General features: G+C 40.2%; 1 protein-coding gene across 1 annotated transcript; it reads left to right on the top strand.

The window, feature by feature from the left end:
• Positions 1 to 579: 579 nt before the first annotated feature.
• Positions 580 to 27,918, top strand: LOC119798652. The gene is made up of 5 exons (XM_038308208.1): positions 580 to 685; positions 1,464 to 1,520; positions 25,699 to 26,040; positions 26,255 to 26,314; positions 27,502 to 27,918. Exons 1-5 carry the CDS (start codon positions 580 to 582, stop codon positions 27,774 to 27,776), a joined length of 840 nt encoding a protein of 279 aa, XP_038164136.1. The 3' UTR covers positions 27,777 to 27,918.
• The last annotated feature ends 64 nt before the right edge of the window (positions 27,919 to 27,982 follow it).

Genomic DNA, 27,982 nt, shown 5'->3' on the forward strand with positions numbered 1-27,982 from the left:
AACAGCTGAGGGGTTGATGACTCGAGAGATTCTATATGGTCCGATGAATCTCGGGGAGAGTTTTCGAGACATCCCCTTGAGGGGGATGTCTCGAGTGGAGAGCCACACCTCCTGGCCCTCAGAGTACTCGGGGGCGGGACGTCTCTTGGCGTCGGCGAAACGTTTTGCAGATGCAGATGACTGATTGAGTGTGGCGATGGTTTCCCTCCAAATCCTCTGGCAGCGACGGATGTGATGATTAACGGATAGCACCGATATCTCTCTCTCATCTGCGGGGAAAAGAGGTGGTTGATATCCGAGACTGACCTGGAATGGGGACTGTCCAGTGGATGCAGAACGGAGGGAATTGTGGGCATATTCAATCCACGGAAGGAATTGGCTCCAGTCCACGGGGTTACTTGACGTGAGGCAGCGGAGGGTGGATTCCAGCTGTTGGTTCATGCGCTCGGTCTGACCATTCGATTGGGGGTGGTAACCTGAGGTGAGAGAAGGTTTGCAGCCGAGCGCAGAGCAGAAAGCTTTCCATACCTGGGAGATGAATTGAGGACCTCTGTCCGAGAGGATCTCCTGGGGGATGCCATGAAGCCGGAAAACATGCTTAATGAGGAGTTGAGCGGTCTGGAAGGCTGTAGGAAGCTTTCTGAGGGGAACAAGGTGGCAGGACTTCGAAAAACGATCAACTATGGTGAGTATAGTGGACATACCTCGGGAGACTGGGAGACCGGTGACAAAATCGATGGCGACATGGGACCATGGACGCGATGGAACAGGAAGTGGTTGAAGCAGGCCAGAAGGAGGTTGGTGTGAGGCTTTGTTACGGGCACATGTGGGGCAAGCCAACACATACTCCTTAACGTCTTTGTGGAGAGTGGGCCACCAGAAGCGTCTGGAGATGAGGGCAACTGTCCTACTGACTCCTGGATGAGCTGAGAATTTGGCGGCATGCATCCACTGGATAAGACGGGACCTGACAGAAGATGGGACATATGTACGGTTAGATGGGCCGTTACCTGGGTTGGGTTCAGTGGCCAGGGCTGAATTAATGAGGTCTGTTATCTCCCAGTTGACCACTCCCACTGTACATGATGCCGGAAGGACAGGTTCAGGAGTCTCAGGATGATCGACGGAGTAGAGACGAGAGAGAGAATCGGGCTTCACGTTCTTGGATCCGAGTCTGTAGGAGATGATTAGGTTGAATCGAGAGAAGAAGATTGACCACCTGGATTGGCGAGGATTAGCCTGTTTTGTTGACTGGATGTAAGCCAGATTCTTGTGGTCAGTCCACACAAGAACCGGGTGCTCAGCTCCCTCCAGCCAATGCCTCCATTCCTCCAACGCCAGTTTGATAGCCAGAAGCTCTCGGTCACCCACATCATAATTTTGTTCAGCGGAGGAGAGCCTACGGGAGAAAAAAGCACAAGGGTGTATCTTCTAATCTGAGTCGAGCCTCTGGGATAGGACAGCTCCAACACCAGAATCTGAAGCATCCACCTCTAGGATAAACTGCTTAGTCGGATCAGGTTGAATAAGGACAGGTGCTCTGGAAAACAAGGATTTTAATTTCTCAAAAGCTGCTTGAGCCTCGGGGGTCCACTGAAATGTGCGTTTAACAGAAGTCAGGGAGGTTAGTGGAAGGGCGGTCTGGCTGTAGTTTCTAATAAACCGGCGGTAGAAGTTAGCGAATCCTAAAAACCTCTGAAGTTGTTTTCGGTTCTCTGGAACAGGCCAGTCTAAGACTGCTTTGATCTTGTCCTCAGAAGGTTTTACCTGGCCGCCCTCGAGCACAAACCCCAAAAAGGTGACTGAAGGTTGATGAAATTCGCACTTCTCGGCTTTCACAAACAGCTTATTCTCCAGAAGTCTCTGTAAGACAAGTCGGACATGTTTCTTGTGTTCATCAAGGTCCTTGGAGTAAATGAGAATGTCATCAATGTACACGAAAACAAACACGTTGAGAAAGTCTCTGAGAACATCATTTACTAGGGCCTGGAAGCAGGCTGGAGCGTTAGTTAGACCAAAGGGCATAACAAGGTATTCGAATTGACCCAAGGGTGTTTTGAAGGCAGTTTTCCATTCATCGCCCTCACGGATCCTAAGGAGATGGTAGGCGTTTCTTAAATCCAGTTTGGAAAACACTGTAGCACCCTGTACTGGTTCAAAAGCAGAGGCGAGAAGAGGCAGTGGGTATTTGTTTTTAATTGTAATCTGGTTCAAACCTCGATAGTCTATACAAGGTCTCAGGGAACCATCCTTCTTTCCCACGAAGAAGAACCCGGCGCCCAATGGAGAGGATGAAGGACGAATTATTCCAGCAGCCAGTGATTCGTTGATGTATTTTTCCATTGTTTCTCTTTCGGGTTTGGAAATGTTATACAATCTGCTGCTAGGAAGGGGTGCACCAGGTAAAAGTTCAATGGCGCAATCGTATGGTCTGTGTGGAGGTAGGGACGTCGCACTGACCTTACTGAAGACTGGGGCTAAGTCATGGTACTCAGAGGGGACAGAAGAAAGGTCAGGAGAGTCCATCTCCCCCCCACCTCTAGGAGACCCCACCCAGGGGGCAGCAGAACGAAGGCATGTTTCGTGGCACGAAGTGGACCATGATTCCAGGTGACGTTTAGTCCAGTTAATGTGAGGGTTATGCTTCTCCAACCACTCGAACCCGAGAACCAGCGGGGAACATGCAGAGGGAAAAACAAAGAATGTTATTGTCTCTCGGTGGTTACCTGACAGAAGTAGCTCGAGGGGCTGGGTTTGGTGGGTAACTCGATGGAGTCTCTTTCCGTCTATAGCGGATACACTGAGAGGTTGAGAGAGAGGAATGGTTCTAATCTGGAGTTGCTGAACGAGGTTTGAGTCGATTAGATTCCGTTCACAGCCTGAGTCGACGAAAGCAGAAAAAGAAAGGCTTTGATTATCACAGAAAAGTGTGGCAGGCAGTAACAGTCGAGGAGATTTCGTAGTGTTAATTTGGCCCGCCAGACTCCTCAGATCCTCTGGCGGGCCCCGGCTTTTGACTTTGTCGGGCAGGAGGCGATGAAGTGTCCGCTCTCACCACAGTAGATACATAATTTGCTTAAGAAGCGCCTCTGTCACTCCTCTGAAGTGAGCCTGGTGTGTCCCACCTGCATTGGTTCGACATCCCTTTCGCCAGAATGAGAGGCCTGAACGGGTAATGGTAGAGACTGGGGTTTAGACCTCTGAGTAGGCAACTGATCTGTAGAGGAAGAACAAACAGTCACGTTATGTGAGGCAGAAGAAAATGTACTCTGCTTCTTAGAACTGTTTCTGGCTCGAATTCGATTATCTAGTCTGATGGAGAGGCGAATTAAATCTTCGAGGGTGGCTGGTTCATCGAGGTTAGCAAGTTCATCTTTAATCTGTTCATTTAACGCAATGAAAAAGGCTCCTTTCAAGGCACTTTGGTTCCATCCGGAAGCTGCTGCCTTAACCCGGAAGTTAATTGAAAATTCTGCCACCGAAGAATTTCCCTGTTTAAGGTTGAAAAGGGCTCTAGAATCAATTGTTTGGTCTGTTTCTTGGTTAAAAACCTGGGTAAATTCAGCAATGAAATCAGAGTAGTAGCAATGTAAACTGTCGTCAGCGGCAAATCTTGCCTGAGCCCATTCCAAGGCTCTTCCTGTTAACTGAGAGAGAATGAAAGTTATCTTCTTGTGATCCGTGGAAAAACAGCCAGGGGAGTTCTGAAAAATCAATCGACATTGAAAAAGAAATCCTTTGCAATCCTTCATGTTGCCAGAAAATCTTTCTGGGAGACTAGGACGGAACTCTGATGACGTCACAGCCTGTGACCTCGGAAGTGGGACTGGACCCGGAAATGGTTGCTGTACAGACGCAGCATTAGCGCTGTTCACGTAGTTAACGTAGCCTTGAATGGCTTGATTTTGTCTTTCTATGTGGGTATTTAACTCACGTAGAGCCAGGCCGTGTCCATGAATTTGGGCTGCCTGTTCCTCTAGTCGACGGAGATGGTGATCTGCTGGGCCTTGAGTTTGGCCGCAGTGTTCTGTCATGATGGGTTCACTAAAGGAGACCCAGTTATGCAGAACACCACTGACGGACACAAGGATGAAAAGTTGAACAGTTTATTTAAGCACAAAACACACAGAATGTACTGATTCTGGTTCGGGCCTGGATACTGGTTCACCGGAGTCTGCGTGAGAGACAGCACAGTTAGTGACTGCTGACAGGGTTTGATTTCCACAGGTTCACTGTTTGTACCTTGAGGGTTCTTGAGGTTTACTTTGGGAGAGTCACTGTTGGTTCTGGAGAAGAGTTTGTCAGCAGAGTCCGTTTGCTGCTTCAGCGTCTCGCGTCTTAGCTTGAACAGACCTTGGCTTAGATTTCCCAGCTCTAGTCCTGAGCTGCTTGGGGGTTCTCTGTGAATCTTCAGGGTTTGGCTCAGAGGGTCGGCTCGGCAGGTTAGCTCTTCCAGAGCTTTCACAGAGGAGGCACAGGTTTCCAACTGGAACAACACTGCGGCGTTGAGGCAAGGTCTGAAGACAGCTTATGTAGTGGATCCTCTGATGATCTTGACGAGCTGCAGCTGTGCAGGAGGCTCCCTCAGAGGATCCACGGCGGACTTTGCTGGAGAAAGATGGGATATTCTCCAGCTCCCAACATAAACAGGTTTATTTACTTCCTAGATGTTGCAGGAAGCTCAGAGGATTCTCCTAAACTGTAGAATAACCCTACTGACTATAAAGGCTGCCTCACTGCCTACTTTAAAACATATTTTAACCTGCTAGCTCTCTACATCAATGAGGTCACACTATGACCTCATTTATTCTTCTTCTGGTGCATTTCCTCTGTTATTTTCACATAAAGTTTGTATGGTGTGACTCATTTTCTCTCTGTCAAAGGACATTAAAATAGAATGTATATATAGATAATAGAAAAAAAGAGAATTAATAGATATATAGATATAATATATGTATATTATAAACGTTTTCATAATGGGACCAAAACAAAAGTCAAATCAGTTAAATGGACTGATAACAGTTCCTGATACGATTCAGCAACAACTGCTGGACTCATTGGGCTAAAAGCAAACCACCACACAGCTTTGAAACATGGAGGTAAACAGAGGGACAAAGAAAACTTTAGACCTAGATATATTTGATTCATTTATTGATTGATTAATTGACTTTATTGATCTCACAGTGTAGAAATTTGTCATTACATCAGCTCAAATAATCAAAGGAGAAGAATGTGCCAAAGGAAGAAAAAGGTGCATGGGATATACAGTACTGTATGTAAAGTGCCTCCACCTATGACAGCGCTGTTTTTATTATAGTACGATTATTACAGCATTTATCACAGATTTTTTTACTAAACAGGAATTGCCGTTATAAAAGTCTTCATGGGAAAAGAACCAGTCTTAGTAGACTGGCATCCTAATAGGTGGTCTCAGATTTTCCCTCAGCTCTCATCACCAGGCCTCGCCACTGCGCCAGATCGTCTCTCAATGGCCAAGGCGGAGTTATTTACGTAGCACATTTCAATGGAAAGACAATCAACGTGCTGTTCATAGAATAGAATACAATAGAATTGAATAGAATAGTACTTTATTGTTGTCCCGCAATGGAGAAATTCACTTGTGACATTGGCTGTTATATACAACAGGAGGTGCATAAAGAAAGAAAAAATGCATGAAGTAAATACAGTGCATCCAGAAATATACAGTGGATGTTCCAAAAAGTAAAAAACTACAATCCAGTGGACTTTGTTTCCAAGTTTGAAGTTTTACTTCCCATCCAGGAAGCTTGTTCAATTAAAATGTCAGAATTAGTGTTAAGTTCCAGCCCACTTAAAAAATTGTTTTGGCTTAGAGAAAATGCAAATTGAACCAGAGGAACGGGTCCAGTGGATTGTTGTTGTTTTTTTTTACATTTTTGGAATGACTATGACCTGGATGACTGGGAACCTTCACCAGCATATACAGTGGATTGGGGGAAAAATGAGAGATTTGAAGTGACTTACATATACATTATCTTATGAACAGTAAAGTGGTGGCAGGTCCATTAAAAATTAAACAGGAAAACACACAAAGAAAAGTAAAATACTGTTGTTTAGAGGTAATTTAATAATACTGTGCTCTAATATTATTGTTTAGATACATTTTTTATTTATATTTAAAGCAACAGAGGGTTTCAGTGTTTTTACTGTTTTCTGGAGTTTATTCCAGATTATTTGAGGATAAAACTCAAAGCTGCTTCTCCATGTCTGGTTCTGGTTCTGCTGAGTAGAGCTGATCCAGCAGACCTGAGAGGTCTGGCTGTTGATCACCTGCCAACAAGTCTGTAGTGAATTCTGAAGCTCAGCCAGTCAGTGATTTCTAGACTAACGGAAGGATTTTTAAGTCTATTCACTGAGCTACACAGAGTCAGTGGAAGAACTTTAGAACTGGTCTGATGTGCTCTACTTACTTATTCCGTAAAAGTAAAAAAAACAATGACCCACTGGACTTGGTTTCCAGTGAATTTTTTATTTTTTTATTTTACGGATTGACTATGACCTGGATGACTGAGAATCTTCATCAGCATATCTACTTTAGGTCTAGTGAGGACACGGGCAGCAGAATCTGGATCAGCTGCAGCTGTCTGATCTACTATGCAGACCTGAGAAGATACCACTACACTGATCAGTTTTACTAAAGACGAAAATAGCAGGAATCCGTTTTTCAAAATTAGCCCTTTCTGCTGTTTGCTGCAGGACAGCCGGATGTCACCACAGAAAACATTTGATGGGTTTAAAAATAAAGACTATGTTGATAGAAACTGGACCATCATAGTTTCCATGAAATGGTCTGAAGGTTTCAGTCTGAATGTGGTCTTAGTGGTGTGTTTAGTACTAGACAAACAGCTCTGTGGTCACTGGTTCACAAGAACATTCATATATTTAGATGTTTGTCATTAACAGCAGCAGATATATAAATATGTGTTAAAACCTCCTTTAAGTTTGAAGAAAAAAATATGTTATTATCAAAGTTCTTTTAGACCAATGTGATGATCTGAACAGACCCCCAATAATGTAATCTGTTGTTGTTCATCAGGGGAAGATCCAGGTTCAGTTTACTCTGCTGTGAGGACAGAGGCCATCAGCTATGGACAGATCAACATCAGACCAAAGAGGACCAGAGGCACAGATTCATATCTGACCTTCACTGCTTCTAAACTCAAGGTCAGCCTGTCTGTCTGTAGAAATGGGGAACTGTCTCTTTAAATTGATAAAGAAGAAGAAATAGAGGAATAAACATTGAAACAGATCTTCATCTCACAGCACAAGCTGCCTGAAACAGCTGTTTCTGTGCTGCTGGTTAATATAATGTCTTCACTTTTACGTAATACATTTGGAATAATGTTAAGGTTAATTACTTGTATTAAGAGTTAAGGTTCAATATACTGTTGTATTATTAAGATTTAGAGACACTATAAGTGTGATATAACTGTAAAGTGCCTTGAGATGACATGTGTTGTGAATTTGGCGCTATATAAATAAACTGAATTGAATTGAATTGAATTGAATATAAGAAGAATTTCTATTGAGGAATAGTAAAGTAAGAACATCCTGGTACCATTTTCTTCAGTCAATTTATAACAGTGAAAAAATAAACCAAAGCAAATGTATTCTTCGCATTCTAACAGTAACATAAATTGGTCCTAGCACTGATCCCTGTGGTACTCCACAAGTAACCTTTGATCATTAGGAAGATTTGTCATTAACATGGACAAACTGAAATCGATCAGATAGATAAGACTTAAACCAGTCTAGTGCTGTTCCTTTAATTCCAACAAAATATTCAAGTCTTTCTAAAAGAATATTATGATCAACTGTATCAAATGAAGCACTAAGATCCAACAGGACGAGCACAGATACAAGTCCATTATCTGAGGCCATGAGTATATCATTAGTGACTTTAACCAGAGCTGTTTCACTGCTATGATGAGCTCTAAAGCCAGACTGAAACTCAGAGGTCATTCCCGCTTTGCATTGTTCTTTTCTGTATTTTATTCTAAGAAAATAGGGGAAAATTTTTTTTCTTAAGTAGGATTTTCCTAATGTAAAGAACCTAAAAAACCAACAAGTATCTGAGCATTCCCAATTATAAGGCAGAGGTCACGGATTAGCGGACAGCGATCTGGATCTGGACCCACCTTCTGGCTAGTCCAGACCCAACCTGATTTAAAACATTTTATAAAAACAGCATGTTGTCTGACAACAGTGTCTAACTTGTGGCGCTTCTCCTGGTAAAGCCCTTCGGAGCGTCCGGCTCCAAGCTGCATGTGAAACAAATTAGTCAATGAGCTGCTGTCAGTCTGGGTTGCTGCTGCTGCTATTTTTAGACACAGCAGGCAAACCTGTGGCAAGCCGGGCGATGGGAAAGAAGGTGAAGACGATGAGAAAAAGAGCAGAGAAAGTGTGGAGTGGTGGAAGAACTGCGGTGAACTGGTGAAAGAAAAGTGAAATGGCGTGCTCAAAGATGACCCTGCACATTTAGAGGATGTTTGGCTCAACCTGCTGCTGTGAAGCAGGATTCTCCACCATGAACAGAATCAACAATAAATCTGGATCCAGGGTCAAAATGAGCTCCTTGATATGTGCTTGAGAATGGCTTAGTCTCCATTCAAACCCAGGTTTAAAGCCTTGCAGGGCAGCCTAAAGCCCACTGCCTACATTAAGAGAGAAAATAAAGAAAATGTTCAGTTCAGGTGTTTTATGAAAGATGTGAGTCAGGAAACTGTCTATGTACTACAAAGATTGTTGTTCCCTACTTAAAAAAAACACTTCAGATTTTAAAATGGATAAATGTTCTATTTTTTTTACACATTTTTATTTATAAGGTCACTGTATAACATGGATGCATAAACACCTGCATTTTATTTCAGTGTCAAATATTATAGACTAGACTTAGACAGATTTATTTGTCATTTTGTTTACACAAGTATAAAACAAAAATACATTTCGTTTGACTTTAAATTTACAGTTCAAACATTTTTAGTTTTTTTTATAATGATAAACTATAATAAATATAATGAAACACAATACAATAACCCATTTTACAATACATTTAGCAGTCTAATGGCAGTGGGGAAGAAACTGTTATGGAACATGCTGGACCTGCATTGATCTATGGTGCTTCTGTAGAAGGTGGTGAGGATGGGTGGGGGCAGGTGGGCTCTCCTCATCCTCAGCAGGAAGTCCAAGCACTTTTGGGCCCTTTTGACCAGTGAGGTGGTGATTATATTCCAGGTGAGGGTGTCTGTGGTGTGCACCCCCAGGAATGTGGTGCTGCTGACCACCTCTACAGCTGAGCTGTTGATGAGCAGTGGAGCGTGGTTAGGCAGCTTCTTCCTGAAGTCCACCATGATCTCCTTGGTCTTCTCCACCTTCAGGATCAGGCTGTTATCTCTGCTCCACCAGCTGCTCCACCTCCTCTCTGTAGTCCAGATCGTTATCGTCTCTGATGAGGCCCACCACCGTGGTGTCATCTGCAAACTTCACCATGTGATTGGTGGTGAACCTGGGGACGCAGTCATGTGTCATCAGGGTGAACAGCAGGGGGCTCAGGACGCAGCCCTGAGGGGAGCCTGTGCTTAGACTGATGACATCAGAGGTGTTCTGTCCGACCCGGACTGACTGAGGTCTGTTGGTGAGGAAGTCTAGCAGCCAATAGCAGAGGGGTGTATTGAAGCCCAGCTGTTCCAGTTTGCCCATCAGATGCTGTGGGATGATGGTGCTGAAAGCTGAACTAAAGTCCAGGAACAGCATCCGCACGTGGGTGTTCTTCTCCTCCAGGTGTACCAGGCTCAGGTGGAGAGCAGCAGAGATGGCGTCCTCAGTGGAGCGGTTTCGTCGGTAGGCGAACTGGAACGGGTGGAATGTTGACAGGAGACGATGTGTTCTTTAACCAGCCTTTGGAAGCACTTCATCGTGATGGGAGCTCTGAATGAGTCTTTGACGTTAGAGTAAACCAGGTCTAAAATGTTTTCACTCCAAGTTGCAAAGTCCACAATTTGGTAAAAATGAGGGAGAACAGTCTTCTAGTTAGCCTGGTTAAAATCCCCAGCAATGATGAAAACACCCTCTGTGTGCAGATTGGAGCTCAGAGATAGCCTGGTATAGAGCCTTCATGGCCTCTTTAGTGTTAGCGCTGTGAGGCACATAAACAGCAGTGATGCTAACCATACTGAACTCTCTGGGCAGATAGAACGGTCTGCAGTTAGCAGTCAGAAACGCGATGTCTAGAGAGCAGAAGCTGTCGTTGATGTAAAGAAAGAGTCCACCACTCCGGGCCTTATTGCTTAGTTCTTTGTTCCTATCGGCGTGGTATAGTGTTAGCCCCTCTAGGCTAATAGCATTGCCCGGTATTGCTGGATGCAGCCATGAGAATGATGGCGCAGCAGTTAATAATCTCCTTCCAGTCAGAGATTATCCATTTTGTTTCCCAATGAGCGGACGTTGGAGAGCAGAATTGATGGAAACGGAGGTCTGTGGGGATTTCTCCTTAGCTTCGCAGTTAGACCCCTGTGCAGCCTTGCTTTCTCCGTCTCGCACATCTCTTCCTTCTACTGTTATGTTCCGCTGTTGTTTTGATTACATCCATCTATCTAAATACACCTTAATAACATCATTATAAAAGCTGAGAAGATGACGGCTGCTCTTTTAATAAGATCTGACCTATCAAATGTTCGTCATGCGGTTCAGTGGGTTTAACCTGAACATCAGACTAATTCTGAAGTGGATGTACTAACAGGTTCTGATGTGTCTCAAGAAGAGACGATAAACTTTGGACATCAAACTGTGGTTGGAAACTGAACAGAGCAAAGTGTTTCTGCTTGTTTGAAGAGGTTTTAAACCTTTAGACTTTAACCAGGTCAAACTTTTTATTAACGTTTTAAATTTTAAATGTGATGGTTCACTCCTGCTGTTTATTTGTCTAAACATTGACCTCAGCCACTGGGCTCTCTTCCTGTAGACAGAGATGTTAAATTTGATCGACAAACCTCTCTATCTTTTGACCATCATGGTGACCAAACCATGATGGTTGAAGCTTCCCAGCCCATCTGTGATGTTAACATTCTGTTTACCCCCCCATGTCCTACGGGTCAAAAATGACCCAACCTTCCAAAGCTCCAAACTAATACCCCTTTCACACTGCCCGAAAAACCAGTTTAAACGTGGGAACAATGGGCTTTTCATGGCAGTGGGAAACTCTCACTGACCCTTGTCTACCCAAGGCAAATTACTCCGCAAGTAACCCATGTTTAAATCGGCTCGGCTCTGATCGGCATGTTGTGGGAAAATCTGTGCCGGGTTGACCCACTTAATTACTTGACACCATTGAATGCTTCGTACAGACGTCAGCACACCGTGCCAGTCACTTCTAATCTAACAAGAAGAAACAACTCTGTTTACATTTGATAAACATAGAGCAGCTCTGGTTGGAGGGATTCAGACAGAAAATAGAGAGAAACAATATAGACTCCTGAATACACCCTGGCTTCCTTTCATGTTGATCTCAATTTTTTACTTTCCTGATTTCTGTTTCAGGGGTGACATCATCAATGCTAACCCAGCATTATGATGGTGTCGCTACTTAATTTACACAGTAATGGTTCAATATTTCTGTATATAAATGTGAAGAAATAGATTTTTTATATTGAAAGGAAAAAGAAAATAAAGTGTCTTTCAGTCTTTCTTCCTGGAGCAGAACTGGTCTTCTCTATGCCTTTCTTTCCCAGCTGCTTTAGAAAAGTTATTCTCTTGATTTTAATTCCCGGACAACTGGGTCAGGTTGATCTTCCCAAAACCATCCAGATCCTGGTGTGATGAGCAGGAGAAAGGTTTGCTGCTGATTGCCTTGTTGCCCTGGAGTCTTCCTCATGATGTTTGGTGCCGCTGTTCTTCCCTGGTTACTGACTGAATTTGATGAGAACGTGTAATTATGCAGTTCTTTGAAAATAAGGCTTCTCAATAAGCTTTAGAGGTTTTCCTCTGCTTCATATGAAGATTCATCATCTGGTGGTATTCTGCCCATCTTCTTCTTCAGATCCATCTTCATCCTGCTGAGCTCCTGAAAATATCTAATCCAGGACCTGACGGACAGTAAAACGTTAACCAATGGCTTTAGTGAGGAACTAGGAGTGCTTTTATTTAGCATACCTTTATATCCTCTATATTAACTACGTTTTTGTGTCTGAGATTGTTTTTGTGTTTTTTGGAGCTTGTGTGATGTGAGTCGTTTGGCCTGTGAACTTTTTATGGTGTTTAAATCATTTTATAATCTAAGGGTCAAAAATGAGCTATAAAACAATTATTGTATCCCTGGTGGTGAATAGCCCCCATTGAAACATGAATAAATGCATCACTTTTTCTAATGATTTTAGGAAAAGTCATAATAATTCAACCTGGAAAAGGTAGTTTAAGTTGTCTTTTCTACAGCTAAACATGGTAGTCGGTCACAAAAGGATTAAACCAGCACCGTTACACACGGCTGCTTATGGCGGTTTAATGGGAATTCCTCACAGTAATATATTGATCAATATACTGATCTGTTGTTCGACTGTGGAGAATCATTTTAATATGTGCTACATTTTCTCATATTATTTATGACAGGAGCTGCCAGCATAGATCACATTGCGCCTGTAATCTGGTAAAGTCAAAGTGAGATTAAAGATTTGGAAGAAACTATAATGCAATCTGGATTTGGTTCTTTTCAGTCACCATTTGTTGCTTATTTTCTCTCTGTCTAAAATCTGCATTCAGTTTTAACCATTGTTAAAGAGAATATTTCTAATAGGGAAGCTGTTAGTGTGAAGCGTTTTTCTTACGGAAGACTTTTTGTTTTTTTTTATTTCAGAGCTGAAACTGGAGCCAGATGTCGTCTACTCCTCACTCAGATAGCTGCTCCGACTCTTTGAAGGACGGTAGCATCTCTGTCTTCATCGCATCCGTTCATATTTATTTAATGTTTACTTTAAAGTCAGACATTTGCTGCACAAAACAAAGAGCTAAGAGGCCAAACTGTCTCCAGGGAAGAATCTTTTTTATTTAACATTGATGATGTTTAGTTGTCATATGGTCCATAGATATTAGCATCAGTATTAAAACTATTAAAGCTGTTAATGTTAATATACTTAATATTTGTTGTTGTTCCCTCACATCTGCTTTCTGTGCTCATTTAATAAAGTTTAACCCATCCATTTTTATCATGTGGTTCAGTGGGTTTAACACGAAAATCAGACTAAAACCTGGACCCATTCAGACGTGAATGTGGCTAACCGGTTCTGATCTACTTGGAACAAGTTCTCACTACGAGAACAAGAGCAAACCACAGATCAAAACAACACCAACCTGTGGTTGGAAACTATTATATTCTAATATTCACCTAAATAGAAGAACAAGAACAGGCGCCTGCATTGCTGAGACCAGAAGTGGTTCTAACTGCAGCAAGTTCAACAGCTTTACCACCGAATTAGATGCATAAAGAAGTTAATGTTTTCGAACAGAAACTGAACAGAACAATGTTTATTTTAAAAAGCTTTAAACTTTTAACCTGATTATAAACCTGGTCACACTTTTTATACTTTTTTATTTAACAGTCTGTTCAAATGGTTCATTCCTGCTGTCCTCTTTGTTAAAGAGAGATAAACGTCTGTCTGGATCAGGGACGGTTTCTATTATAACTCAGTAAGTGAATGAAGCATTTAAATAATTCAACGTTCTTCTGTTTGATATTAAGAATTTTCCTCAGTTTTCAGTCAGCCTGGATGGAAATGGAGGAATAGAGCAGATTTATCCTGGTTCAGGTTTCAATGTTCTGTTTTATTTAGTTTTTTAAAGTGATATTGATAAAAGCTAAAACACAAATGGAGAAGTGATGCCTGCAGTCAGGCTCTGAAGGGTAACCAATGAAGACAAAGTGTTAGAACCGAATAGGAAGCCATCTGTTCTCTAGTAAGCATGACCACCAACAGCATTTACTATAAAAAAAAAAAAAAAAAAAAAAATCAGGTTTCAGTAACTCTCTTTTGCCACCTACAGGACACTCAGAGTATTTCAGAGCAAGATCTTAGACTGTTTCCCTGGCATCCCATGTTTGAGGCAGAGATATTCACAATTGTGAATGTTCAAATAAGGCTTTTAATATCTACAGAGTGAAGTTAATGTTCATTGTTTTTTCTCTGTGTATCTTGTTATGAATTATGCTTTACAGATTATGCTTTAATATTGTAGCACATCATTGAATTGATGCAGATAATCCCACAGTATTAAAGAAGGTTAGTCCAATTCAATTCACTTCAGGAATCACTCACACCAAGCATGCTTGTACTGTAGGAACAGTGGAGAGGAAAATTAAATTTTAGCAGCAAGAAACCTCCAGCAGAACCAGGCTCAGTGTGAGCAGCCATCTTCCTAAGCTGACTGGGGTACAAAAAGACAGAAGCAGACATACAAGAAGAAGCTACACAGGCAGCCCTGTCCAGGAAATGGATAGCCAGACTGACAAGCTCCAAGCCAGCTCCCATGTCACAGGATGAAGAGAGCACATCCAGTTAGCCACATTCAGAGAAACAGGATGACACAAAAAAAGGCCAACATCTATAAACAAAGGTGTTGATGGCAGCAGCACAGCTGATATTTCTCTCCAGGATGGAGTCACAGCCAAACAGTAAAAGACCAGATGAAGGTACTATAAGAAAAAGCAGAGAGAGCAGAATGTTAGAGAAAAAACAAATATTGCAGAGTGGGAGAATAGAGATAAAACTAAGCAGAATGATAAAAAAAATGGGTCCGTATGTCCTCCAGCAGTCTAAGGCTATAGCAGCATAACTAGATAGCTCAGGATAACAGACTATGTTGGATAAGATATAAAAAAGGTAGAGGACAATGTAGAGCCCATATACAGATATCAGGTGAGATAAACCATTCAGGATACTTAGATGACAAAAGAGAATGGAGAACATCTTCTAGACCTAAAGAGACGCTTTTATTCAGGGTTCAGTGCTTGGATTGAGCCAGAAAAGTAATGAAAAAGATGGATTAAACGATGTGTTAAAAAAAAAAATAGGAAGCATTAAAATAACTGATACTATTTCTAGTATTTGCTATTTCTTAGACTCTAGCAAAGCATCATCTCAGATAGTTAGTCTCAATCTAAATGAAGAGTTTGGAAAAATTCTGAGATAAACTGTTTATATCTAGTGCTTTTTAGTTTATTAAATATTCAAAATTCATAATAAATAATTATTGTCACTAGACCGTTTTTAATCATCTGTTCCAACAAAAAGCATCTAAAATAATATATATATATATATATATATATATATATATATATATATATATATATATATATATATATATATATATATATATATATATATATATATATATATATATATACAGTATATATAAAAAATATTTAAAAAAATATTTTTTTTCCTATAAATAATAAAAAAAATATCTTGACTTATTAATCTGTTATCCTGTTATTGTCTGAGGTGATCAGATCATCCGCTCTGATAATCCAATGTGGATTTCTACAGTTTAAACCAGGAAAACGTTTTTTTTTAGGTATTAATCAGATGTGAAGATCTAAACTTTATACCTTATCTGTGACTGATCATATAGGCCTATATAATCACTTAAAAAGAAAAACAATCGCTTTAATTACTATTTGCGTTATTTGCCTGATGAATTAACGATCTTTCAATTGAAATATTTCACTGTGCAAACAGTTGTAGTATCAGTGTTATGCGATTAGATGGCTTCTCAGGAAAAAATATTGGTTGGTTCATTTGCTACTAGATGCAGCTTTTCTTTATGTTTTAAATAATAAAATACTTTATAATATTTATAAAAGATAAACAAGAACAAAGAAACAAGAACAGCAATTAAACATAAATAATTCCATCTAAAGCATCTATATGCCTCGTCTAATTATCATTTGACCAGGCATATACGTATAAAGCAGAATGGGTAAATAAATATAATCTATGCATGTGTCTAAATATGAACCAATAATAATCGGATTGGAGGGATAATGACCCGCCAACAAAAATGGGAAAACCTTAATGATGAGAACAAAGTAAACTGCATTATTATTTAAAATGCTTCTGTACGTCTTATATTCATGTATTAATATATGAAGGACTTATTACATCCAAAAACCGGATCAGAGACAGATGAAGGAAACTGACTAAAACAGCAGGGCTGTTTTATAGAGCTGAGCATGAAGCTATTGATTAGAACCCATCAGTAAATAAGGTCCACCTCGACTCTTCTAAATCCCATTTTAATGTCATAATTAAGGTTTTGGTGTACCTTTGAGCAGCTTCGCATTCCTCTTATGTTCATTTTTATTACTTTTATTCCTAGCATCACCTCTCTGCTCTGCTATTTTGAAATTTGAAATAACATATTTTTGTAAAGACAGCAGAATGTTTGGAAAAACCTCAGAGCTTATTATTAACTCCAGTTGGACAAGAGGAACTGCTGCTGAACACACAGAGAAACAGCACCATCTACTGGAAGATGTCCCTTTGGCAGCTCAGATGTTGAGAAAACTTTTTTTTCTGCCATTATCGTTGTTGTTTTTTTTTTTTATTCCTCAACAGGTTTTCCTGATGGAAGTTTTAGTGTCTGTATCTTCTGATTTGTTTTTTATCTGGATCAGGGGAAACTGAACCAGACTGAAGGTTTAATGGTGTCAGAGATTTCCAGATTAATTTGTTGAACGATTATATTTAAATAAACTCAGCTGAAATAATCATATACAGTAGGTCTGCTTTAATCTGAAGACTGAATGTTCAATCTCCAGAACGGGTCTCTCTTTGTCTCCTTTTATGTGTGTGTCTTGAGACATCCTTTGTTTTGGCAGAGAATATAAACTTATCACATCCCTGTCAGCTTAGAACAGGCTGGCCAAGACATGGTTGGATGTTTTTTTCTGTTGGTTTTTTTTGTTGTTAGAATTAATAATCAAAGTGTCACTATGATTATCTTCTGATCTCCTCTGTTAAAGGAACTTACTCAAGTCCAGTTATTAATCACACTGGTCTAACTTTCCGCGTTCTCCGGGAGTACTGCTCTCAAAATCATGACTGCCAGCACTAAGATCATATGAACAAGCACTACTTAGTCTGCACATCCACCTTGTGCTAGACAGAGGGAGCTCCAGTTACTTCTTAGCTTGTACGTTTAATTGTTGGAGCTAAAATAAAAACGATTTGACTATGTTTGTTCTGCCACAAAGATGAAGGACAATGTTTTTTGTAAAATAATCACAAATCTTGAAAACCAAGTCCAGTGGATATTTTTCGAATTTTTACGGAATGACTATGACCTGGATGACTGAGAACCTTCATCAGCATAATCACAAATGGTATAAAAAGTGCTAATTCTCATTAAACCGATGTTAGTTTAAACATTTTGTATAAGACATTTATTGTAAAATACAGCAATTTTGGTTCCAGAGCTATAATGTTTGTTTTACAGGATCCCTTATATTTCATCTGCTCTATCAAGTGGAGATGACATCATCTCCTTATCCTCTCAACTCTTTGAAAGAGTTAAAATCCTCCAGCAGCTGGACACAAATTAGCTCATCAGCAAAAGATAGTTAAACTGAGTCGGTCTAAAAAAAAACACTAAACCCTGATGACTGGTTAAAAACTCAAACCAGGATTGGTTTGCTCGAATGGAATTTAACCACTAATCTCGTCTTTGCATTCATGTGACAGTAAAACAGCTTTAATATGTAAACAGAAACTATGGAAGCTCTGATGTCAGTAATGAACTTATCGGTACAGTAATAGCTGCTGAAGATTCTTTTTGTTCTGTTGTTCAGGAATGTCTCTGATGTCAGTAATGATGTTCTTTGTTTCTACAGAATGTGTTCCTTCCTGTAGAGCTGCTCAGACTTGTTGTCTGCATTCCTTTAATAAAGCAGAGGCCTACTTTTGCTTCACACTAGATCAGAATCAGACAGAAAGCAGAACTTGGACTGAATCGTGAGAACTGATCAAAATGCAGCTTTAGACCGAATAGAACATGATCTGTTCTTCTATTCAAGCTGGTTTGACTTATTTAGATCAATTTGCCTCAGAGGGAGGAGCTGACCCGCTGGCGCCATGGTAACACCCATAGTTTTACATCAACATTTGACATTCAAAACCAGCAGCATCAGATTACAGATCTGCTGCAGCTAGATCTGCAAACGCCTCTGGGACGTTTGAATATCTGGTTACCCCAAAGTGGAGTCAGCCATTAAGACCTTTATTTCTCAGACATGAATCATTCCCACAGAGGAAAGAAATAAATATTTTATAAAGTTGAGAGAGTGTCTGATGGAGGAGGGGGTTTCCACTGAGCTAAAAGCTTACAGGGATCTGAGTCAGACATCTTTCACATACTTCTATTTCCTTTATACAGTAAAAAGTACGTTAGAGGAAGAGCAACATTTCAGTTAAAGAGGAAGAGGAAGTTTTTTTTTTTTTTTTTTTTAAATAAGTTCCTTATCCTCCCAGAGAGGCTGATAAACTGACAGCAGAAATAAATCCAACCAGCATTTCTATTCAGGCATATTTAACAAAGGGTCTGTCCTGGTTTGAAATGATTAATAATAATGTTCTGATCCAGATGAGTTAAGTAAAGCATAATCTGAGCCTCGTGTCGCAGAGGTGCAGGTCCAGACAGAGTCAGACTTGTTGAGGGGATCTGTGGTCTCTGCAGACAGCTGCTTTATTCACTCTGTAAAAGAGCAAACAGCTGCTGCAGCATAAAGTCCCCTGTTTCACTGGATCCATTAGATTAATTTATTTTGGAGCAGATACGATCAGAACAGGAACTTTATTTTCAAAGGTCAAACTGTTTTACAGTCAGCGAGAACTAATACAACAAACAAAAAGCCAGCATATATGATCCAGCTGCAGCTCCGGTCCCTGAAGGCTCCATCAGGTCCCATTATCAATGAGGCTGAATCTATCAGGGAAAAATCAACAGGAACGTTTCATACTGAGCCTCATCGCCATGTTCATCTGTCCGCAGATCATAAAAGCCCTGAGGAGGCCTAATTGGAAAAAAAAAAATTTGCTTGTTTTCAAACAGTACTGAGGGCGGAGGCTGGTAGTTTTCCATCAGCAGTTGGCTGGTAGCCGAGAGAGAAAGTTCAATCTCATAAAAGGCTCTAAAGGTGGCCGACGTGTTTGGCAGGAACATGATGCTTTCAGGGTAAACACAGGCTGCTTTCTAAAGAAATGAAACCTATCGTATTGGGAGGCAGGGCTCTTCATTCTGCTCCACTCAGATTACACAAATTACAAAAACTCCATTAAAAGGGCCTTTAGTTCAGTTTTTATGTCCAAATTAAAGTTAGTGTGTTGTTGTGCAGGATTTAAATGCTGAGAAAAAAAAGATTTAATCAATCTGATGCTGTTTCTATTCTTAAAGTGTCTGCAGGCTAAGACTCATGACTCAGTCTTCACCATCATGTTCTAAATGCCAAAAGTCTAAACTGATAGTTAGATCATCAAAATGCATCATAGCGGGAAATTATGGAACATTTCCACTTTCAATATATCTGAAATCATTCGTCGTGTATAATTTTTTTTTATATATTTGACATTTAAAGCAGCTGTAATGCTTTAAAAAGAACACATGATCTATTACAGAGTCAGTCAGTCAGCAGATCAGGTCCAGAAACAAAGTTTTTTCCAGACAAAATTTTGTTTTTTTTGATAAAACTTCCAAATTTCACCAAGTAAACTACAAAACTTAAGAAGAAATTGTGCCAACTGAACTCTTCCTCCATGTTTAACCCACAGCTCTGCCTGTCATTAGATCTGATTGGACTAAAATAATAAAAACTTCCTGTCATTATCCTGCCAAATTCTTTTCATTGTTTTCCTTTTATATGCAGCACTATTAATTATCCTGCTATTGTGTATGTGTTTTGTTTTTTTAACACTCCTTATCTGACCTTTCAAACTTTTTTTACTTTCTGTTCTTGTTTTGAGTTACTGGTAAAAGGCGGTCTTTCAAACTGCCTGAACTTGATCTCACATTCTTATCTATGAGCTATGATCTTCATAATCTATGAGCTTTTTTATTGAACCTCCATCCTGTTCACAGCTAAAGCAAAGACCTGCTGGTCGCTGAAGCATCCCTGTGAAAAGATGCTCTGTTTAAATGAACATAATGCATCTGCAGAAATTCAGTAAAAGTTCAAAAAAAATCCACTGGACTTGGTTTCCAAGATTTGAAGACGTTTTGCCACCTCTCCAGGAAGCTTTCTCAATTCAAATGTTTGGATCTGCAGTAAGTTTGTGTCTATATATAGACAAGGCCTTGTATTGCTTGAAAACATGCAAATGGAAGAATGTGCAGAAATACCTGCAGTCAGAAGCCAAATGATAAAACTCCAGTAGGAGGATGAAATGTGCATAAAGTCAAAATCAGTAACTGGTTCAGGCTCTTTGCACACTGCGGCATGCAAGATCACATCTAACGTGAATAATCTGACAGTTCTGTCCTTTTCCTGTCGTAATGAGGAAGGGATGATAATAAACAATAATTTTTTGCCTCCATCGATCCTAAAGCCTGGCTGCCATGAGGACCAGGCTGCAGAAAACCAGGCTAAAAGACAACAGACAAACTCTTCAAAGCTCATCTGGCATGTTTTTATAGCTTCTCTTTCTTCTAAATGATGTGAAATTTGTCAAAGAATAAAAAAAACAGAAACATCCCTGTTTCAGTTCAGTCATCATCTGACTGCTGTCTTCTGTTTTTTAAACACGTGGCTGAAACCTTGTTTTTACCAAATTTCTTGTTTTGCTTCTTCTCTGGAAATTTCTGCAAGTCTTTTTGTTATTTTGAAAACAGACAAAGAGACAAATCAAAGACATAACCTCCTTGGCAGAGGTAATAACACAAACAAATAACAGAGCAAGAGAACATTTTCTACTTTATGAAGTTAACTGCAAACCTGTAATTTTTCATAATTTCTAAATATTATTCAAGAAAATTGTAAAATATTGAATTGGTCTAAGGGAGAAATCAGCTACAATCCAGTTTTTATGCATATTTCATCATAAGAAACTGATCACACTGTAAAAACTGATTTCCGCTTATTTGAGCATGTAAATAAGATCATCTGCCAAAGGAAGGGGGATTTCCGCCCTTAACAACAAAATCATTTGATACTATGAATTTTAAAATAAGATCATGAATATTTATTTACATTCTTGAAACCTAAATCATCTTACTCTCCATTTGCATATTGTCTTACCAACCTGCTTAAAGCAAAGGTCATCTTTAAAAGCTCCTATTAGCATTTCTAAAAATATCACAAATTATCCTAGAATTTAAAAATGATCTGAATGATTATATGGAAAACTAGTTTGGTTTTAAAATATTTTCCTAAATGTTTAGACAAAAAATTTTAAAAAGTATAGAAGATAGAAATCTTCAGATTTCGGGTTGATGCTTCTAAAGCGCCTGAACCTGTGAATCACAGTGAGCCATTCTGGCTCATAGCAGGTACCTCTTTATATTGTGGGGCTGGTTGCTTAGTGCTATGCTAATCACATCATGCAACTTAAATAGGACTGAAGTGTCAACCCTTACTTATGGTTTGGTCTAATTAAGGTTTGCATGTTTGAAAATGTGCAAACATCGTTCACACACAGAGAAGATCAGCTGACAGCTCGTCCAAATCTATTTTTGCATTTTTCAGTGTGCAGATTTTTCGATTTACGATTTTTCAGTCTAATTAATTAATTAAATCAGTCTAATTCTAATTAATTAATTAGTGATTCTAAAAGTTATTGTTCCTCTGCTGTCAATACTCTACTGCAAACACAAGCCTTTATTGAGCTGAATAAATACACAAATGACTTTCCATACTCACGGGGAAGCAAGTGTTCCACAGTAATTGGAGGTTAGGGTGTTATTTACCCATCCAATCATCTAAATACAGTACAGCATTTGTTAAAATTATAAATTTAATGTTGCAACGGCCTTCTAAATGTGTTTATTTGTAAAATGCTGTAATATATATTTGTAAAAGGCAGTAATATAATTATCTGCAGTTTTAACAGGTTATATTTTGTTGAGTGTTTTCCTTATATCAGGCTTAAACTCTGGAACTGTCATGGTTTTATCTAAAGCTCGGACCCACATGCAGAGAAACCAATTCAGAGAGACCAGGGGAAAAGATTTAACAGGTTTCATTGAAGAGATAAAGCATGGTGCAGTGTTGTTCTGAACTCTGCTCAGCCGGAACTGGAAGGTGAGGGGAAGACACAGCGATTAGTTCAGGCTCAGTGGGAGAAGAACACGGTTGGTTGTTGGTGAACGTGGAAACTGACTGTCACTCAGATTTCCTGCGGTACTTGAACGGGTCGTTGTGGAGATGATTCCCTTGCTCAGTGTGTAAACTCAACGTCCTCTCTGGGGAACTGGATCGAAACCTCCTGTTTGAATTCCCAGCTCAGTCTGAGGCTCAGTTGATCCCTCCAGGGAGTGAAGGTCCGAAATATCCAGTTTGCAGGATTACTTCCTGCCGAGAGGCAAAGACAAAAAACAAAGTTTAAACTCAGGTTGACAAGAACTCAGTCTTACTCAGCAAAAACTCAGCTTGGCTAGAGTACCCAAAACTGGCAAACACTCTGGCGTTGAGGTAGTGGCAATCAGCAGCTTAAGAGCACTCCGTTAACGAGGTAACCATCAGCAGGTGTGTGAGGAGGCGAACCAGAACCAGGTGGAAGGGAGACGAACACAAAACACAAACACACAGACAGGAGCCCTGACAGGAATATTGTAAATGGGAGACTTTGGGATGGCTTCATTACACGTATTCATAACCAGTGATGGGACTAACGGCGTTGAAAGTAACGGCGTTACTAACGCCGTTACCTTGTTTTAGTAACGAGTAATCTAACTAATTACTTTGACTGTAACTATAACGCAGTTACCATTGCAGACACCCCGTTACTGCGCTACTCAGGTCGCACAATGAACCTTTTTTCATGATAGGACTCGTGCGCAGCTGTGTGAAGCTGACGCCCCACCCACGTCAAAAAACTCTGCAAATAGACTGAATGGTTAGTGCAACGTTAGTGCAGATTTATGCAGAAAAAAATATTGTTTGTGCTACTTTTGTTTAAGAGATATTAAAGATTATTTTTTAGGTCATCCAGAGGTGCGCGCCTTGTCATGAGAGAGGGGAGGATGAGAATGGCTGATGAATAGTGAGATTCTGTCTGTCAGTTGGGTGTTTCTGCTGGCGGGTGTTAACGTACATCACACACAGAGAGATGGAGAGTGAGGATGACTCCAGCAGCAAAACAGCGTTTTCCAGATGGAAATACCGGTGTTACGTCGAGCTGCGTTTCCCCATCACATAACGGTTTCCTCTGCATCTCCGCACAGCGCAGGCGGCAAGAATCACCGCGCAAGCGACAGGAAACGCGCATGCTCGCTAAAGGCGCGCCACAGTCGCCCTGTGCTCGCGCCACAGGAGAACTATGGAGAGCGTGAACGATCAAATGAAAGGGAGAAATCTGGATGGATGGATGGATGGATGGATGGATGGATGGATGGATGGATGGATGGTTACTCTGACTTTTCAACCTACTGTATTTTTTATTTTAAACTTTATTTGATGGCCTTTGTGGCAGGGATGGAGATCCATATTTTATGTCACACACAGAGTATACATCTAGATAGATAGATGATAGATGATAGATGTTGCAGTATCTATAACAACCCAAACACACAGGATTTCAGAATTAGACATCCCCAGTTATTAATTTCATAAACTCACCAGATCTGAATGCCCTGTTAAAAAACTTCACATGGCGTTCCCCCCTGATGTCATTTACATTGAGTTACAAGAAATGCAAAACTCTCTGCAGGTTCTTGTCTTTGTCGTCCGCTCTATTCAGCTGGCTTTGGAAACACACGGCGAGAAGGTGGGGGCCGGGTGGGGAGGGTTACGGGGGCGAGAAACGCAAAAGTAACGCAATAGTTACTTTTACTAGTAACTAGTTACTTTTATTGCGGAGTAACTCAGTTAGTAACTCAGTTACTTTTTGGGAGAAGTAACTAGTAACTATAACTAATTACTTTTTCAAAGTAACGTGCCCAACACTGTTCATAACACTCATTGTATAATGTTATACAAATGTTATCTCTGCATTTTCTAATGTAGTTTGATCCATGATCAGTAAATGTGCAATTGGACTGAAACCTGAATGATTTAAATCTAACTGAATAACCAAGTGAATAACTGTCCAATGAGATTTATAAACTGCTCTTTCATTCTCCCTATGTCTTTTTTTCATTGTATAGGACTTTATTTTTTATTCACAGTCCCCCTTGCACCTCTTTGCTGCACCTCAAAGCTCCTCTAGTGCTCAGTATTTATTCATAGTGCTGTTTAGCTGATCTATTTTAAGTTGCGCTTTTAAAATCCAGCAATGTATAAATCTAATAACAATAATAGATCAACCTTAAGTTTCTTGTTTCGTTTCCTGATATGTTCTATAATGCTTTACAGCCATTGTCAGCACAGTGCTCTCCTTCTGGGTGGGGCTGAGTTTCTCTCTACTTAACATTTGATTAACCATCTTTCAGGCAGACATTTTCTGAGTGCTGCAGAAGCAACATCATCGCCTGCAGATTTCCACAGGAATGAGAAGATTCTGTCTATGTCCGACCTCAGGAATAAGAGACATGGGCAGGGTGGTCCTTCTCATTCTTGTGGGTCTCTGTCAAGCCATTTCTGCCTCTCCAGAAGGTGGGTTTTATAGATTTATACTTACCGTTTCTGTTTCCTTAATTCCCTTTTTCTTTTCTTTCTCGAATAGAAAACCCCCTATTTTAAGGTGTAGAAAATACAGACTACCTGTTGTTCATTTCCATTTTATAAGTTGAAAAATTCTTACAAGTCCTGTTTTTATACTTTTTACATTTCTATTTATGTATTTTATGTTTTTATTGTAATGCCTTCAGCACTTTGTTTGAAATGTTTATAATATTAAGCCTACCTTCCCCATACTGATGTGTTTTTACTGTAACACTAGAAACAGAACTTTACAGCCTACTGAGCCGAATGAGGAACTTGACATAAGTTAAACATTAACAGCCTGATAAGGTTAAACTGACTGCATGTGTATATAGATGAAGGGAGGAGATGTGCACTCATTTCCTCCCTCTCTCATTCTGTAACCCAAGATCAGGATGAGACAGCTGCTCTCAGAACCAGAACTCTGTGTCTGCTCTTCTTTTTTTAAACTCTTCCTCTGCAGCTGCTTGAAGTTAACAGTGCAGTACATGTCAAATCTCCTCTGTTCTAATTAAAAGCTGATGCAGGGGAACACAGCTCAGGATTAGATTGTTTGATTTAGATTTAGGTTTATTCAGATTATTAAACCTGAACATATTTTAATCCCATTAAACATTTTGGTTAGAGGAAAATAACAGTTTGTCTAATAAGAACCTGATTTTCTGTTTCGTTACAGTTAGTTATTGACTCTAAGTTCTCTGTTCTCCACAATGTTTCTCATTGTTCTTCTACAGGAAAACATTATGTAGATATCCAGGATGAGGAAGTCTGATTCCAACCTGAGTTTCCTCTTTGTTAAGCTGCTCTGTGTTGTGTCTCTCCTGTAGATCGGAGCATCTCCGCTGTGATTGGAGGAGATGTTACTCTGCCATGCAAGGCTGAGGGGTACATGCCCTTTAAAGTGGTGGAGTGGAGCCGACCTGGAGAACACCTAGAATATGTTCTCATCCTAAGAAACAAAAACTTAGACCCAAAAATCCCCAAACCGGGCTACAAGGGCAGAGTGGAGCTGAAGGACCTACAGAACGGAGACGTTTCTCTGGTTCTGAGGAACGTGACGTCTGAAGACAGCGGAACATATGAGTGTTATGTTCTAAAAAAAACAGTCCGCAGGAAGAGAGCCATTAAACCAATCAGCACCATCACACTCAACGTTCTTCGTCCTCTGGGTGAGTCTCTGGTTTAGAACCTCCCTGGTTCTTCCCCATCAGTATGCCCAGGACAGCTGAGGCTACCTTGATGTTAGCTTAGCATCATCAGCATGTGAATGAATGAATGAGTGAATGAATGAATCTGGACTCCTTTAACTTGATAACATGTGATGCCAGGACAGGCCATTAATTATCCTGAAATCTCCCACTAACACCTTGATCTTTTCTACAGGATCCGATCATGAAAGCCAAGATGATGGAGGAAACAAAGATGGTTCTGATGGTCTGACAGGTGATCTACATTAAACTACTTTATTTTATCGTTGTCATAATTTCTGTAAAAGTCCCAGATCCTTCTGCTGATGGAGTATCTTTGGAATTTAGTGGTTCTAATGTCTGAACAGCAGAACTCTGATGGTGAAGGAGATGTGTCTGCTCTTTAGTCACTATTGCAGAGAACTAGTGAACCACTTTGTGTCAAGGTGTGGAAGCAATCATCTGATTCCAGATGTCAACAAAACAAATTAGATGATTGTAGATTTCAGAAGAAGCAGAAACAAGTTAAATCACATTAACATCATGGGAGAAGAATTGGAGATGGTGGAGGAGTAGAAGTACCTTGGTGTTCACCTGGACAATAAACTAGACTGGAGATGCAACTCTGAAGCCATCTACAAGAATGAACAGAAGAGATTGTACTTTCTAAGGAAGCTTAGGTCCTACGGCAAGAAGCTAAATATCTTCTATAAGTCTGTTGTGGAGAATCTGATCTCTTCTTCCATCTGCTGGAGTAACAGCATTAAAGCTAATGATATAAAAAGAAGGTCAACAAGCTGATAAAGAAGGTCTGCTCTGTTCTAGGAACTCCTTTATAACGTCTGAAGATGATTTCATGAAGAAGAACATTCATGAAATGATGAACATTGTGGACATCAGTGAGCATCCTCTTCAGAAGAATGTTAAACAAAAATGGAGTGTCTTCAGTCAGAGGTTTCTCCAGATCCAATGCAAGACAGACCTCTACAGAAGATCCTTCCTGCCTTCAGGCATGAACACCAACCAGGTGTTGTAACACCTTCGGGCCTCTCTGTAAGCCTGGAACTCAACACTGCTGCAGACATTTTGAATTCAAAAAGCGTCCTGGATGGGAAGCAAAATGTCTTCAAACTTACACTATTAGTGAGTTCATTAACTTCTGTAAAGATGTGATGTTATCTTAGACAAGTGCTTGTCATGTTTTGAAGAACAAGCCATCGATAATGACCAATATCCAAAGCTTAATGAACTTGACATTCAATGAAGGATATCCTGACATCTTAAAGCTGTACAACGAAGGACATAACTTCCCTTTCACCTCAGATCAGATGTTGACATTTCTTTATATGCTGATGATGAGAGTGTGTAGAAAGCAGCTGGTTTCAGCGCAGTAGATGATGTTCTATCTGATGAATCAGGCTAACATCTGGTTCTGTTCTACAGGTGTTGGACTCATTGGACTGTGTGTTGGGCTGGTGTCTGTCGCAGCTGTGATTGTGTCTGCTGTCAGTGCCGTGTTGCTCCTGAAAAAGAAGAAGAAAAGAGTACCTTCATCCCCCATTTATATTCAAGTTGACAGCCTTCAGGAGCTTTCACCAACAGGTGTAGATAAGAGCGGTCACTTTCCACTTCTTTCACATCATTGTAAACCAGCCATTGGGGAGACAGGATGTTGCCCTAATGCCGGTCCCAAGCCCGGACAAATGGGGAGGGTTTAGTCAGGAAGAAAATACTTTTAGTTTAATAAAACAAAAGAAAAAACAATGCCTTTTTTCTAATAGAAAGTGAAACTTCATAAAAAACTTCCAGACTAAACTCCTCCCACTTCTGTAAAGGAAGATTAAGCAAAGAAAAAAAAAAGAGTAAAAGACTTAATTCAGCATCAGCTCTTCACCCTCTAAAGCTTTGCTGCTGCAAATCTATC

The sequence above is a fragment of the Cyprinodon tularosa genome, unplaced genomic scaffold (genome assembly GCF_016077235.1).
Source record: "Cyprinodon tularosa strain WSP-4 unplaced genomic scaffold, ASM1607723v1 ctg631, whole genome shotgun sequence".
NCBI classification, from domain to species: domain Eukaryota; kingdom Metazoa; phylum Chordata; class Actinopteri; order Cyprinodontiformes; family Cyprinodontidae; genus Cyprinodon; species Cyprinodon tularosa.